General features: G+C 37.7%; 2 protein-coding genes across 3 annotated transcripts; one reads left to right on the top strand and one right to left on the bottom strand.

The window, feature by feature from the left end:
• Positions 1-4,669: 4,669 nt before the first annotated feature.
• LOC132795690 (angiopoietin-related protein 2-like) lies at positions 4,670-6,185 on the bottom strand. The gene is made up of 3 exons (XM_060806554.1): positions 6,013-6,185; positions 5,387-5,959; positions 4,670-5,331 (listed from the first exon to the last, which is right to left on the bottom strand). Exons 1-3 carry the CDS (start codon positions 6,141-6,143, stop codon positions 5,214-5,216), a joined length of 822 nt encoding a protein of 273 aa, XP_060662537.1. The 5' UTR covers positions 6,144-6,185; the 3' UTR covers positions 4,670-5,213.
• A 5,646-nt stretch (positions 6,186-11,831) lies between these two features.
• On the top strand, positions 11,832-12,629 carry LOC132792615 (uncharacterized). 2 transcript variants are annotated; one of them, XM_060802050.1, is made up of 2 exons: positions 11,832-11,925; positions 11,999-12,629. In XM_060802050.1, exons 1-2 carry the CDS (start codon positions 11,859-11,861, stop codon positions 12,490-12,492), a joined length of 561 nt encoding a protein of 186 aa, XP_060658033.1. In that variant the 5' UTR covers positions 11,832-11,858; the 3' UTR covers positions 12,493-12,629. The 2 variants fall into 2 exon arrangements, with proteins under 2 accessions (XP_060658033.1, XP_060658041.1); XM_060802058.1 differs by having other exon boundaries at positions 12,047-12,627.
• Positions 12,630-14,096: the final 1,467 nt, after the last annotated feature.

The raw sequence follows: 14,096 nt of genomic DNA, 5'->3' as shown, positions 1-14,096 counted from the left end.
TTTATGGATTTTATTTTGCTCTCTTTCCTTTCCTTTTTTCTCTTCTTTTTTTTTGGCTTAGCTTCACAAACAAAATGTGTACATGAGTGTGTGCGTGTGTGTGTGTGTTTCATTGTGCAAACTTAATGATATGGGCCCACTAGCATATCCTTGGCCATGTCCATGTCCACGTCCATGTCTGTGTCTGTGTCCGTGTCCATGTCCATGTCGGATACTCTCGTCCACACACCACAATTCACAGTGCATTGTCGGGAGCATCTCAATATATTCCACTTTGGCTTTAGATAAAAACTGAGAAGAGCTGCAAAAGGGGGGGGGGGGAAGGGAGGTGGGAGGCAGCAGCCAAGTGGTCAGAGACATCGTACACACAAATAGCAAATAGCAAAATAGGAAAATAGAAAAGGGACAATCGAGCTTGCCTCAAGTGCCTCAGATTTGCATGTGTACAGTGGGCAGTGGGCGTGGCCCCATTTAGTTTGCTACACGAATTTGCCTGCCATTGTGTGTGTGTGTGTCTGACTCTGTGTGTGTGTGTGTGTGTTGGCCATCTTGGCTCATCTGTCGATTTTATCGTTGTGTATATCAATGCTCAAGGATGCTTGTCGCTTTTCTTCTTCTTCTTTTTTTGAGGGGGGTTTCACAGTGCATTTAAAATTTGATAATGGCTCCCAAATCGACTAGAATATTCAATGAATGCGTCTTGACATTTATTTGCCATATTGCGTTAACAATAACGACAGTCGGAGTCAGTTACCTTTTAATGACAAAAGTCAAATTCGTTTTCAGATGACACATCTATTGGGACACTTGGCAGACTTGGCAGACGAATAATAGCCAAATATTTGATAATACACATATATTTAAATGTTGCTCAATTTGTCTTTAAACTTTAAGCAATAAGCTTTGCTGAAACTTGTAGTGGATTTGCTTTATAATCTGCTTAATAGCAACTAAGTAACTACTTTGTGGTGCACAGGGCGAAAAACTAGAGTATATATTAGTCAAATAATTTTCAGAGCGAAAATACTATTTTGCTTTAACATTATGTTACTTTGTGGTGCACAGTGAAATAATCTTCAGAAAAAAAAACGTTTTTTATTTCTGAATAAAAGTTAATACTTGAAAGCTGAAATCTAAGTATTCTTAAAACCGAATTCAGATTGATTTAGAATAATCTTAAAATTAAACGTCATCTATTTATTATTACTTATATATGTATATAATATGTTATATTTACTATATTATCTAATCATACTTCATTATCTAATTTGAATGATTTCATAACTAAGCTTAAAGCTTCATGTCCTTTGCAAAGCTGCTTCAAGTGTAAGCTACTTGCAAAAGCAATCTACTCTTAGCTAGTCCTAAGACACAACTCCACATAAGCCATAACTTGTGGCCAGCTCAACTTTAAGCTGTCAATTAATAAACACACGCACACACAGGCTCAGTATAACGCACACACACACACCTCTGGTGTGTGTCAAATATTTAAATGTCTCATCAAATTGACTTTGTTGGAGCTAGTTTTGTATTTGCGTTGACAACTTGGCCCAAAATGTGCGCAACGTTGACAACAACTACAGCCGAAACTTGCGAGTCTTGTGACATTTATTGGCCAGGACAACGACGACAATGTCCTTGCTCCTTGTTCCTTGTTCCCTGCTCGTTGGCTTATGGCATTGTCGAGGTGACTGAATATTAATTTGATAATTTTCCACTCGAATGCAAATTTGATGTCGAGTCTTTTTCTTCGTCTCTAATTGACTGACGAATATTTAAAATATGAATTTCAAATGAAGTTCAGCCAGCTGCCCTTTGCCCCTCGTCCTTTTTCCTCCACTTTAATTATGGTTAGGGTAATGGGCATGATGATGACGTAAACGATATTCAGGCTTCTGTCGGAGAGGAGCCTGGCATTAATCATTCGCAAGTAATTTTGCGGATTTGCATGCGTTGCAGAAAACGATAATTTTCATCCATCATTTTCAAGTGTTTCCGCAGGATTATAATAGTCAGACAGGCGAGCATCCTGTTGCCTCGCTTCTGAGTTTCATCCTTTTGCCTGATGTTGCTAGCTGCCTTCTATCTGTCTGTCTTCCTCTCTCTCTCTCTCTTTCTCTGTCTGTCTGTCTCTCTTTGTGTGTGTGCTCATTATCCTTCGTTGTCGTCAATTATTCTTGTAATACACACAGAGAGCACTTGTCGAGCAGCAGCCACAGCCGCAGCAGCTTTTGCATTTAGTTGATGAGCTTCCTCGTCTGCTTTTTGGCGACTTGCTGCCTCATGCTGCATGCTACATGCTGCATGCCGCATGCTACGCGTGATTTATGCCTCATGCATTGCTCATTTTCTTGGCTCTTTTGTGTGAAGAGAAGAGCGAACCAGGCATCTTGATCAATCGCCTCAGTTCAGTTTGCTGCAATTATATATTACGCATACGCATGGTCGACCAGTCCACCATTCAGCTTGATTGTGCTTGCCACAGGCTGCAGTAATAATGAACTTTGATTTCCGACTACACTAATGACTGTTGCTACGGCGACTGTGGCAACATGGCAACATTTGTGGTTGCCCAAATTGCAGTTTGGAAAACCTCGAGATGATTGACGCCTCAAGTTGAGTTCATGCGTTGCACGTACGTTGCGGTAAATGCAACATGCAACACACACTTCATTGACGAAAATATTAAATGTAATTACACTTGTCTCTGCTGTCTCCTCATCATGGCAATTCATTCATAATCTATTCAATCTTTCGCGACTTTGCCGTTTGATTCCTTCGACTTCTCAAGCAGCTCCCCCTCGCTCTTCCCCCCTCAACGAAATTGAGGGGAGTCAAAAAGTAGCACAAACTATTTTCGCATCTTCTTGCGCTCTGATGAAACATGGAAAATGCAAACGAATTTTTTAGCACGCACCAAAACTTTTCCCTCTTCTCTCTTCTCTTTTTTCTTTTTCATTTTTTTTTTGGGTTTTTCTGAGATGGGAGGAAGGTGGGTGAGCGGGGGGGTTAGCGGCGCAGTTCCAATTACATTTTTGAAGGAAGTAAATACTCTGCTGGAGGAAGCAGCACTCAGTCTAATGGATGGGGCAAGTAGACGAGGCAAGTTGGCAAGGTTTGGGGCAAGTTGCAAGTTTGTCATGCGAAAATCATACAAAACTTGGGTTTTTCGTGTGCTCACGAAAAGTAATTGAGGCGGAAATCCCTAATTGGCACCTTCAACTCAGCTTCAGCTCCTGCTTCAAGCACGAAGAAGGATGAATATTGGGAGACTGACAAAAAAAAAAGAAGAAGAAATCAGCGCAATAGAAGAAAGATGAAACCACACCCCAACCCTCTATGGGGAGGGGGCGTGGCACACGTAGTCGCATGCAAATGGGAAAACTTTGCTCATCAGCGCGCACAAATTGAGTGAAATTATCAGTTCAAGTGAAATTTACACTTGAATTTGTCGCCGCTCTCAACTTGTGGTTGTATTTTATGGGACTCTACAACAGTACACTGTTCAAAAAAAGGTGATAGCTATTCGACAATTTGTGTTTACAAATAATGAATAAATAAATGCACTTACCTTTTGATATGTAAAATATATTTAATTTCGCTGCTTCATGTGTCGAGTTATTCCGAATGTTTCTCTGAAAATAATAGAGCATATGTTATGAAATTTGTCTTAATTATAATTGAATATTTTATTAATCAATACTGTGAATATTAGTTGAATGGCACAACAAATACTTAACTTATAGAAAAAGTTACTAATACTCTGGAAAATTATGTAAAAACATTTGCGCCGTCTAACGTTCAATGTTTATTATACCTTACCACAGCTATCATAATATTTTACTCCTAGTTTATTCTCTCAGTGTAATCAATAGTAGATCATATGTTATGAAATTTGTCATATTTATAACTGTAAATTCGATTAAAGAAATTTGTGAAATTCAGTTGGATTTCAAAACAAATACTGAAGTTATAGAAAAAGTTCCTAATTCTCTGGAAAATTGTGTAAAAATACTGGCGTCATCTGGTGTTCTGAGTTTGTAAGCTTTTTATTCTTCACCACAGCTCCAATAACGTTTTTTGTTCCCACTTCTTCTTCTCTCAGTGTAATCAAGCATTTGGCAAAGATGGAAATGATTGCTTTAGAGGCAGCTGCTCGAGCTTAGCCCTAAATCCAATTAAACACAAGAAACGCGGCGGCAAACATGTGTGTCACATTCTGATTATTTCCCAGCTGGCAACTGGCGACTGCCAAAAGCCTTTTGGCCTAATTAATGGCCTAAGAGCCGAGCTCGTGATAAAAGCAAAGCAAAAGCAGCGACATCTGCAGTGCTCTCAGTTACTTTTTGCCACACAACACATCGAGTTCATATTCCAGATGTATATAGAAAAGATATATAGTGCTGCAAATGGAGATAAAGATAAAGATAGAGAGAGAAAGAGAGAGAAAGAGAGCAAGCCATAAATTGAATTGTGCTGGACGTTTTAACGACTTGCCAAATGTGTGGCAATTTGGCCAATTACACAACGAGCGTCTTGCCAAAAACCAGCAAATTATCACATTTAGTCGCAAAAGTAATATTCATATAACCAAAAATAATGCATTGCTTAATTTTTCTTTCATTTGTTTTCTCCACTTTCTCAATTATGTCACTTTACTTAGCATCAATTGGAATGGTAGTCAGCAATATGCCAAATGATTTATCCAATATTTATTATAGTTTCTTTATGTAACCAAGTTATTTAAGAATTCATTATAGTATAAGGCTGCTGGCTTACACGATCTGGTATATTCTGCACTTAATATACCAAATATAGCTTTCAGTATGTTGTATTCTTTTTATTCTTCGTATTAATTTGAGACTTTTTTTTTGTCAGTATTGAATGCCTGTTTATATTCTATTATACAACACAATCTGGTATATTTTGTACATATTATACCAAATATAGCTTTCGGTATATTGCATTATGTTTTGGTATATTCATTTGACATTCTTTTCTGTCTGTCCGCCTATTTCTATTAACCAGAAAACTAGAATCTATTTGAATTGTTGGTTGTCTATCTGGTATATTATGTATTTATTATACCAATTATAGCTTATGGTATTATTGTATTATTTGTTGGTATATTTTTGCAGTATTATTTCTAGTATTGAATTCCTGTCCTATTTTACTACAACAGACAAATGCCGAATGCCAAATAGTACAATCTAGGTTGTCTTTCTTGGACGTATCATCATAGTGGCTTTTTCAAGGGAAATATAAGTACGAAATTCGGTCCAGAAAATGCCTTGGTCAAGTTTCCCGTTGTAAGTGCCAGCCAAGTTGCTATAACGAGTAAGATGTTAGCCTTCACAATAGAGCAATGAACATTTTTTCTTACGCTGAAGTACACGAGTTGTACCACCAGGCGCCTTGTTGTCCTGTGGCGCAGCTTCCACCGGACCAAGCATCATTATCCCGATCATATGTTGAAAATTTCTGGCGATAGTTCTCTCTGAGCGAATCGCCTGCAGTTCCGCTGGCTGCTCCAAGCGTGTGCAAGACATAGTCTTCACTTTCGTCGCCAATTGCGAATTTCTCATACTTTTCATATACTTCAGTTCCTAGATGGTCTTCGAGTATCACAAGCAACTCTTGGCTGTATTCTGCAGTTAATGCGTGTATTTTGTCCAATCCCAAAAAGAATTCGCCATCTAGATTCCCAAATCCGTTTTTGTAGTAAGTCCAATTGCGATAAAAGTCCACACTTCCATCGGCTCTATTCAAAATTGTAGTCCAACCTCCATCCTGAGTCTCGGCATCACAGGCCACTTTAAATGGGTTTTGAATGTAGTTGGGAACGTAAATGTCGTAGATTCCACTCGATTGCGAATTAGCTGTTGCCTCAGCACAACTACTCACATAATGCAAGCCGACATAAGACTGAAACAATCGCAGACGATCTTGCTCCGCTCTGGGGAATTTATTATAACTAACTTGAATGAATAAAGGAAGCTTCTAACTCACTTTAAGTCGGCTAACTGCGATTTAATTGCAAGAATTTCATTAGTTGCATTGAACTCTACCTCCGAGGTAACATTGCAAAGAACTGCAGATATATTTATAAGAAATATAAAATATTTTAAACTTGGCAACATTTTTGTGATAGTTAATGAAATTGCTACAAGACTGAGCTAATTTCCATATACCTCACTCTTATATATGAAAAGCGAAAACTTCTTATCATTAAATCCGCTTTTTATCGCAACATAAAATGTATTCTTATAACGTTATGAAGGCGCTAAGCTCATTAGTAAATAATGCTATAAAAATTAGGCACTCAACATTCTCATATTACATGGCAACCAAATAATATTTAAATAAACATAGAACATATTTATTAGTGACTGGCTGACTGACTTAATTATCAAAGCCAACAAAATCTAGGTGTATCATATGAAATGGAAAGTGAAGGGAAAACTGGATGTGTTATTTTGAATTTTTGAGCAACTAAAACCACTTGGTATTTAAATTATAAGAGGGATTAAAAATTTGTGTACTGTATATGATATGATAACTATAGTTTATAAAAATAAATTAAAACGGGATCAACATAATTTAGTTAAATAAATTATAGCCACTGCAGAATGGAAGTGGAATGGAAGCAAATAAATAGTATAAGCTACAGACGAGCGTAGTCGAATGTTAAATACCCGCTACACAATATTAATAAGAGTAAATCAATAAAAAAAAAAGTGCTAAAATATACCTCATAAATATACCAAAAAAAAGACGGTCAATAACATCAAATCAATGCGGAAGCTGTATTATCGGTAAAAATATACCAAAAAAATACTGTTATTTTAATGAACTCTTCAGCTATCAGCTATCAGCTAACAAAACATGTTAGAAAATGACACCCAAGCATATCGACTGTGAAAAATGCACCACAAAATTCCTATAAAAGCAGAACAATGCAAAAGCGGTATTATCGTTAACACATACCATATAAATACACCGAAAAGTACTGTTATAAGAACTATGTATTGAGTTATCAGCATTCCACTCGAACATACTTGAATGTTAGATCCAAGATAGACAATATTAATAAAAGCAAGTTTAATATACCATACTGTTAAAATGTACCATATAAATATACCGAAAACAATACTGTTACGTAAATGAGCTATATAGTTATCAGCAAACATAAGTGAAATCATTTTGAGCAACAGGAAATGTTGTGGCTTCTTGGTTATCTCTCGGTCTCAGCCTCAGCTTCAGTCTCTGTCTCTACTTCTGTCTCTGCGTCTGTCACTGCTGTTGTCACTGTCGACCTGGCCTACAGGCGCTTTTGGGCCTTTTGTTCCGAGTCATGCTCGCTCTCTGGATGTTGAATGTCTGGGTAGCACTTAGCATTATTGCATTGCAACGAAATGGATCGAAGTGAATAGAATTGAATTATTTGACAGCAGCGAGTGATAGGGAAGAGTGAGGTGTGTGTATATGTGTGTGTGTGTGTGTGTGTGGTGGGTGGGGGATTGAGGGGTTGCCACCCATTCGCTTAAATGTAATTAAATTCGTCGCACTACGTCGAGCTCAACTCATCGTTGAGGTCGTCAAATGGATTGATTTATGATGATGTCGTTGCCTTTGGCTTCAGCTCAGTCAAAGTCTCCATCTCAGTGGAGTCTCTCTCTCCCCTCTCTCTCTCCCCCCTCTATCTCTCACTCTTTGCTATGTCTCCCCTCGATGCCTGACGAGGCATGACATAATAAATTGTCCTCTTCTGCGTCCTTTCACACGATGACAGACACAACTCGCATACACATGAGCTTTTTCCACTTGCAGCAGATTTGAAAATTAATTTGGAAAACTTTTGACTTTTGGCTCTCGGTCGCATATCGCACTGCGTTATTTATATTTATATTTATTATTTAATTTTCTTTTTGTTATGTACTTTTGCCGTTTGCCTTTGCTTTGCTTTGCTTCGTCTTTTGCTTTCGCCACGCTTTTTACGCTCGACTGCGCTCAGCGTTTGCCTCGCTCTATATACCCTATAAGCGTCTACTAGAGGGTATCTAGAAATGCACAAGCAACACAATAATATATCTGTTATACTAATGTATCAAATACTTGTCGAATGTAATTACACTTTGGAAATAGTTTCTGCCTAAATTCATTTGCTTAGAGGGCATCTTCTAGTCGCATTCTTGGCGCGCTCTTTGTTTGGCTACGTTGACGGCAAAGTTTAATTTTTATTGTTGTTTGACTTTGTTAAATGATTTTTATTGCCTTTTTTTTTCTTCTTGGGAGTGCGAGGGGCAAAGTACGCGAAGCCTTTGTAAGAATTTAATAAAACTGCTGCTGTGGACCATATTGCGAGGCAAACAAATGCACAAAGCCAAACAATCTCGTCCCTTTTCCTGGTCCTCTGGCCATTTATTGAAACTTCTCCCCAGTTTCCTGTCTCATGTCTTGAGATATATGAGTGCCATTTGATGGTCTCCCCCTCCCCTCCCCCTTAGCCCCACAGAAAAGAAAAGTGGTTTGCCAAATGCTGAAATGTTTGCCAAAATGTCAAATGCAAAAAACAACTTGAATTTGCTTCATAATTCATTCACCTGAATCTCTCTTCTCTTTCTCTTTTTCTCTCTCTGTGTGTGTGTGTAATCAAATTGAATCAGGGCAATAAGTAAAAAATAAAATCAGGCCCAGCAACTTGGCCAAAAGCCACAACAAAGTAAACCGAACCAATTTGTAACCACGCCGTGTGCACATTTTTCTTCCATCAACTTCCCCCCCTCCATTCGTTCCTCCTCCTCCTCCTCCGCCTCCCACGCCATATAAAGTCACCACAATAAAGGCGCCTGCAAGGCACTTGAATCTCAAGTGCTTGACGCTGTTCAAACAACTTTGCGTTTTGCGTTGCGTTGCGTTGCGAAAAAGAGGTGAAAATTAAATTTAATTTCGAGACGCCCAAACTTATTTAACTGCATACTTGGCAACTTTTTAGAATGCGCAACTTTTATCATTTGAAGAGGCGCCTGCAGTTTTCACAGTTCTTCTCTCCTTGCCAGTTTTTCAGTAAATTATGAATAGCAGTTCATAAGCAAGAATGCAAAAGTGCTTTAAGCTTCATAAAACGAGCTTTTTGGGAATGAAAGTTAAATAATGGATGACAGCTTTTGAGCATTTGATGCAGATATTGAGCTTTTACTTTTCAAGTTTAAATAATTAAATTCTGTTTGGTTTTTTAAAAAGATAAGAATAAAAGTTAAATAATGGATGACAGCTTTTTGAGCATTTGATGCCAATTTTGAGCTTTTACTTTTAAACAATTAAGTTCTGTTTAGATTTTTAAAAAGATAAGAATAAAGAAAAGTCTCATTATAGACTTCAAATTACATGTCGAACTAATGCTTCTTAAGCAATTCATCAAAGCCATTCAGTAAAAGATTTTAAACAAATATTTTTTTAATTAAGCAAGCAATGCTTTATAAAGCTTTATAAGCTCATTCTTAAGCAACTTTTTGACTAAAGCAAAGAATTCATCAACGCTTTTCAAGCATACGCTAAAGCAAAAGCTTTAAAACAAATACTTTTCAAATTAAACATGCATAGCTTTACAAAGCTTTATAAGTTCTATAAAGGGATTAAATTAAATTTAGTAATGTTTGTTGCTTTATATAAAAAAACTTCAGTCATACGTTTGTGAGCTTAAAATAGGCACAAATTTGTTGTCGGGCTTTTGTCGCATTATTTATTGTCATGATTATTAATGACTGGGGCTCTTTAATTTGAATAATGTGACAGTTAACAAATTACGGTTATCCAATTTGGAGCCAATGTCAAATGGGATTTGTGCATTTCAACTGTCAATTACAGGACTGCAGATTCTGCATGTGAATGCAGCAACCCAGAAGGGGGGATGAACTGAGAGAAAGAGTGAGTGATGGGGATTGTACGCATTTAGATTTCCATGCCATGATTTGTGGCCAACAAATTGAACTGGCTTCTACGAGTATGAATGGGCTGTCGAGCTCATCAAAGCTAGATTAGAGCGACAACAAATGCATCTACCTCTACCTCTTGGTCCTTCACTCTCTTTTTGGCATGCTGAGTGCTGTTTGTGTCAACTGTTTTGTTATGGATGCTTGCATCTCAGTGCTATGATAATATATCTCTTTCTATATGTACATAAGCACAATGCACAATTCTCTCTATCTCTCTCTCTCTCTCGTTCATGGTGCATTGCAGAAGGAAAAGGAGGCTGACAAAGTAAAGGGTAAATTGTATACAATGTACGAGTACGCATTGCGTCATTAGGAGCAACGACAGAAGACGGACAGACGGACAGACGGACAGATACGCCCCATTGTTGGGAGCTGAAACAAAGCGATAGTTGCAGCTGCTCTGCCTGCCTCTGCCACTGTCAGTTGAGCTCTCGCTTTGGTCATAGTTTTAATCTCACTAATGGCACCCGACTACTGCAGTAGCAGGACAACAATTGTGCGCTCTGCTCAGCTTACAAAATCAAAAGACCTACGCGCTTCCCTCTGCACTCGTTTCTCTCTCTCTCCCTCCAAGAATGGGAGCAACCTCATGTCAAAAGGTCGCCCACTGGAAACAACAACAACAATTCACCTTTTTGCCTTCAAAGAGATTCGTTGCACAAAGCCAAACCATAGAAATCGAGGCAAGACTTAAAGCAAAGATTTCGCAAAGAATTCCCGGACTGAGAAGCATTTAGTCACATATCATTATCTGATCCAATCCCAGTAATAAATTCTTGACAATTCTTGTACAATGAATAGCAGGTATTCCCGCATAGTCAAACACGGTCAAACAGCATTGAATTGCTTATAGGTGGATATCCAGGTGGTGTTAAAATGACTCATCTAAATTGGGATTTGTAAATTCAAATGCAACAATTTGATTTCATTGCAATGTACAAAATGTTTCTAGAGAATTCTGGTTACTCTTCAAATTTATTTTTCTATCTCCGTCTGTCAATCAATCAATTTTAAGTGATAAGAAATTTGAAAATTTTCAGAGAATTTTGTACGGGAATATTCCGAAAACAATATTGAGATTATTTTTACCATTTGGGGGTTATTGTATACAAGTTATTCCCCTCAAAAATGAGGGGAATCTTGCATCATTTTGATCATCAAAATATATGAATATTATTCAAAGTAGTTCAAGTCGATCAAAACAATGCCAAAAACGTGACGTTCACTTTGGAGCGATTAAGATACGTTTTGTTCAATTGTATGCGAAGCGCGGTGTGTTGACCGAATTCAGAACATATTTGTTTTGCTTTTTAGGCATGTGAATCACCTGAAAGTCAAACAGACCGCACTCAAATTAACACTTAAACGTTTCTTACGAATTCTGAATAACAACAGACGAAATTAGTTATACCATTATTTATGATGAAGTATTATATTTACCGAATACCCGGTCTAAATAACAAAGCGGGTATAATAAAGTATTGCAAAAGTGTGATTGCTTCTATAAAAATACATTTTTATTTACACTCATTATCATAACTGGAGCATTGTTCAGCGATGAACAATTCCCATTTCTTAATGTTCGAAATGCGTCCGCTATGAATCACTTTTTATTAGGAATATCTTAAAAATACCTGATATCGTGGGTGCGACGTTTGTCTCAAGCTCACTATTTATTTATACAATACATTCATTCATAAACCTTTTTTGTTTACTACGTTATCGATATACGTCACTAAGTGCTCGACGATTCGAGAGAGAACGAGTAATCGGTGTTGTGCGAAATCTATTTAAGGTGTGAGTTTACGACAGCGATCGACAGTCGTTGTTAAACATCTTGAGCACAAACAGGTTTTCAAAATGCACCAGAGAATATTAATTGCCAGTTCGCTGTTTGCGGTTTTTGCATTATGCAATTGCATTGTTCGTAAGTAGACAACACTAGACAGAAGACACACCTCCCTGGGATTTTCTGGCTTAATTGCCTCCATTTTTCTCAGATCCAAAACCAGCCCCCAAATACTCAAGAGACTTTACCTTTCCCACAGAAGCGACGCCAACTCGCCCCCAGTTGCCAGTGTGGCAATGGCCTTTCCTTGACGAGACGAATCATCGTGAAAAGCGTCAGGTGGAGATGACCAACGAGGACGAACAGTTGAACAGATGCGACGAATATTTGGGCCACGGGCCCTACACGCATCCACGTCTGCTATTCATCTGGTATAATAAGCCCGGCGGTCCAGTGGAATATCTGCGCAAGATTATAACAGACGATCTGGATTTGCCGCATCTGGCTAACAGCATAGAGAGAGTGAAAATAGAGCCTAGCAAAATGCTGATTGAGTTGTCGAATCGTCTGCAGGCTTTCGAGGTGCTTCGCAGTTATTGCCAGCTCTTTAGCCGCAAAGCTGGATACCGTTCACAGGGATATGATGAAAAACCTCTAAACTACGAAATACTGCTGACGGATCAAGACTTCAGTAATGCGAACTAATCACACACACACTCAAGTATTATTAAAAAACTAGTCAAATATTTAGGACAACAAATGCAACTCATAACTCATGTACAGTTTAACAAATTTCATCTATTTATTGAAATAAATTAAGAGAAAATATATCTATTCATAAATAATGAATGTGGTTTTTTGTGTGAAAGAATTTTACGACTAAAGTCTCAGAGATTGCATGAAATTTAAAGAAGATAGCTGATATGCTTTGAAGGTGCCCCAAGCTAAAAAAAAAACCGGTTATCAATGCTCAGTTTTTCGATAAGCATTGTTAGGCAAAGCACAAATTTAACTCACTGCGTAAGTTTATGTTCTCTTTATACTCCTACTTAAGAGACATAACTAAACAAGCAAAAATCAATTTGCACGCATGCTTAAATTGTTTTGAGTCCATGAGAAAGACAAAGCTAAGGCGAATTGTGATCACAGATGCCGAACATGTCTGCGTCTATTAACTCGTGCAAACTTCGGCGACAGCATAAATAAAAACAATTTTGAATGCAATGCCATCTTGGCAAATACCAGGTTATAAATCGTAAGAGAATGCTCAGTTTTTCTCCTAGCATTGTTAGGCAGCGCACAATTTTAAGGCACTGCGTAAATTTAAGTTCTCTTAAAACTCGAACTTAAGAGACACAATTAAGCAAGCAAAAATAAATTTGAGTCGATGGCGAGGACGAAGCTAATGCGAATTGCCGAAGTTCGATCCTATCATAAGATGCCGAACATGTCTTCGTCTCTTCACTCGAGCAAGCTTAGCAAAAAGCAAAAACAACTTCGAACGCAAAGCCACCTTGGAAAATACCCGATTATCAATCGTAAGAGAATACGCATTTATCTGCAAGCATTGTAAGGTAACACACAAATTTAACGCACTGCGTAAGTTTAAGTTCTCTTTATACTAAAGAGGCATAATTAGACAAGAGAAAATCAATTTGAGCGCTTGCTTAAATTGCTTTGAGTCGATGACAAAGCAAATGCGAATTGCCGAAGTGCGATCCTACGAAGCCGAACATGTCTTCGTCTCTTCACTCGAGCAAGCTTAGTAAACAGCAAAGCAAAAACAATTATGAATGCATTGTAACCTTGAAATGCACTAACATATATATAAGTATGTAATATGTATGTTTGCAAGTACTTGAGGTCACTCACCTTCACATATTGACACAACAGCGCTGCATACATGTATTCATTATTAAGAACTTCACTAAATTAACTTGCACTCTTTCACTTTCACTTTCACTTTAACACTTATTATCACCCAAAAAAAAAACCAAAAAACACACACACACAAACTCACTTTTACAAATTTTGAAGACTGTAGCAGTCTCACTTAACATCACGGGAAAAAAAAAGAAAAAAAGCACACACACACTCTCGGTTACATTTGCATTTCACTTCTATGCATGCACAGCAACACCAACTCACACACGAATTTGCAGGTGGAACAGAAACGCAAAATCACGCCACTTTTCGACGCACTTTTTTCAATTTACACAGCAAACGAATTACGCAAAAAAAACTTCACACACCTATTTTACATTATTCACTTGTCGATATTAAATACGATTATTAATTATTATATATAG

This window comes from Drosophila nasuta, chromosome 2L, assembly GCF_023558535.2.
Source record: "Drosophila nasuta strain 15112-1781.00 chromosome 2L, ASM2355853v1, whole genome shotgun sequence".
NCBI classification, from domain to species: domain Eukaryota; kingdom Metazoa; phylum Arthropoda; class Insecta; order Diptera; family Drosophilidae; genus Drosophila; species Drosophila nasuta.
The sequence above is the reverse complement of the archived record's forward strand: the minus strand, read 5'-3'. Positions and strand labels throughout refer to the sequence as shown.

Excerpts from the sequence above, each read along its gene's own strand:
- LOC132792615 (XM_060802050.1), top strand. The coding sequence starts at position 11,859 with ATGCACCAGAGAATATTAATTGCCAGTTCGCTGTTTGCGGTTTTTGCA. Across the intron at positions 11,926-11,998 it reads ATTATGCAATTGCATTGTTC|ATCCAAAACCAGCCCCCAAA; the intron begins GTAAGTAGACAA and ends CATTTTTCTCAG.
- LOC132795690 (XM_060806554.1), bottom strand. The coding sequence starts at position 6,143 with ATGTTGCCAAGTTTAAAATATTTTATATTTCTTATAAATATATCTGCA. Across the intron at positions 5,960-6,012 it reads TCGCAGTTAGCCGACTTAAA|AGCGGAGCAAGATCGTCTGC; the intron begins GTGAGTTAGAAG and ends TAAATTCCCCAG. Across the intron at positions 5,332-5,386 it reads TACAACTCGTGTACTTCAGC|CAACTTGGCTGGCACTTACA; the intron begins GTAAGAAAAAAT and ends TACTCGTTATAG.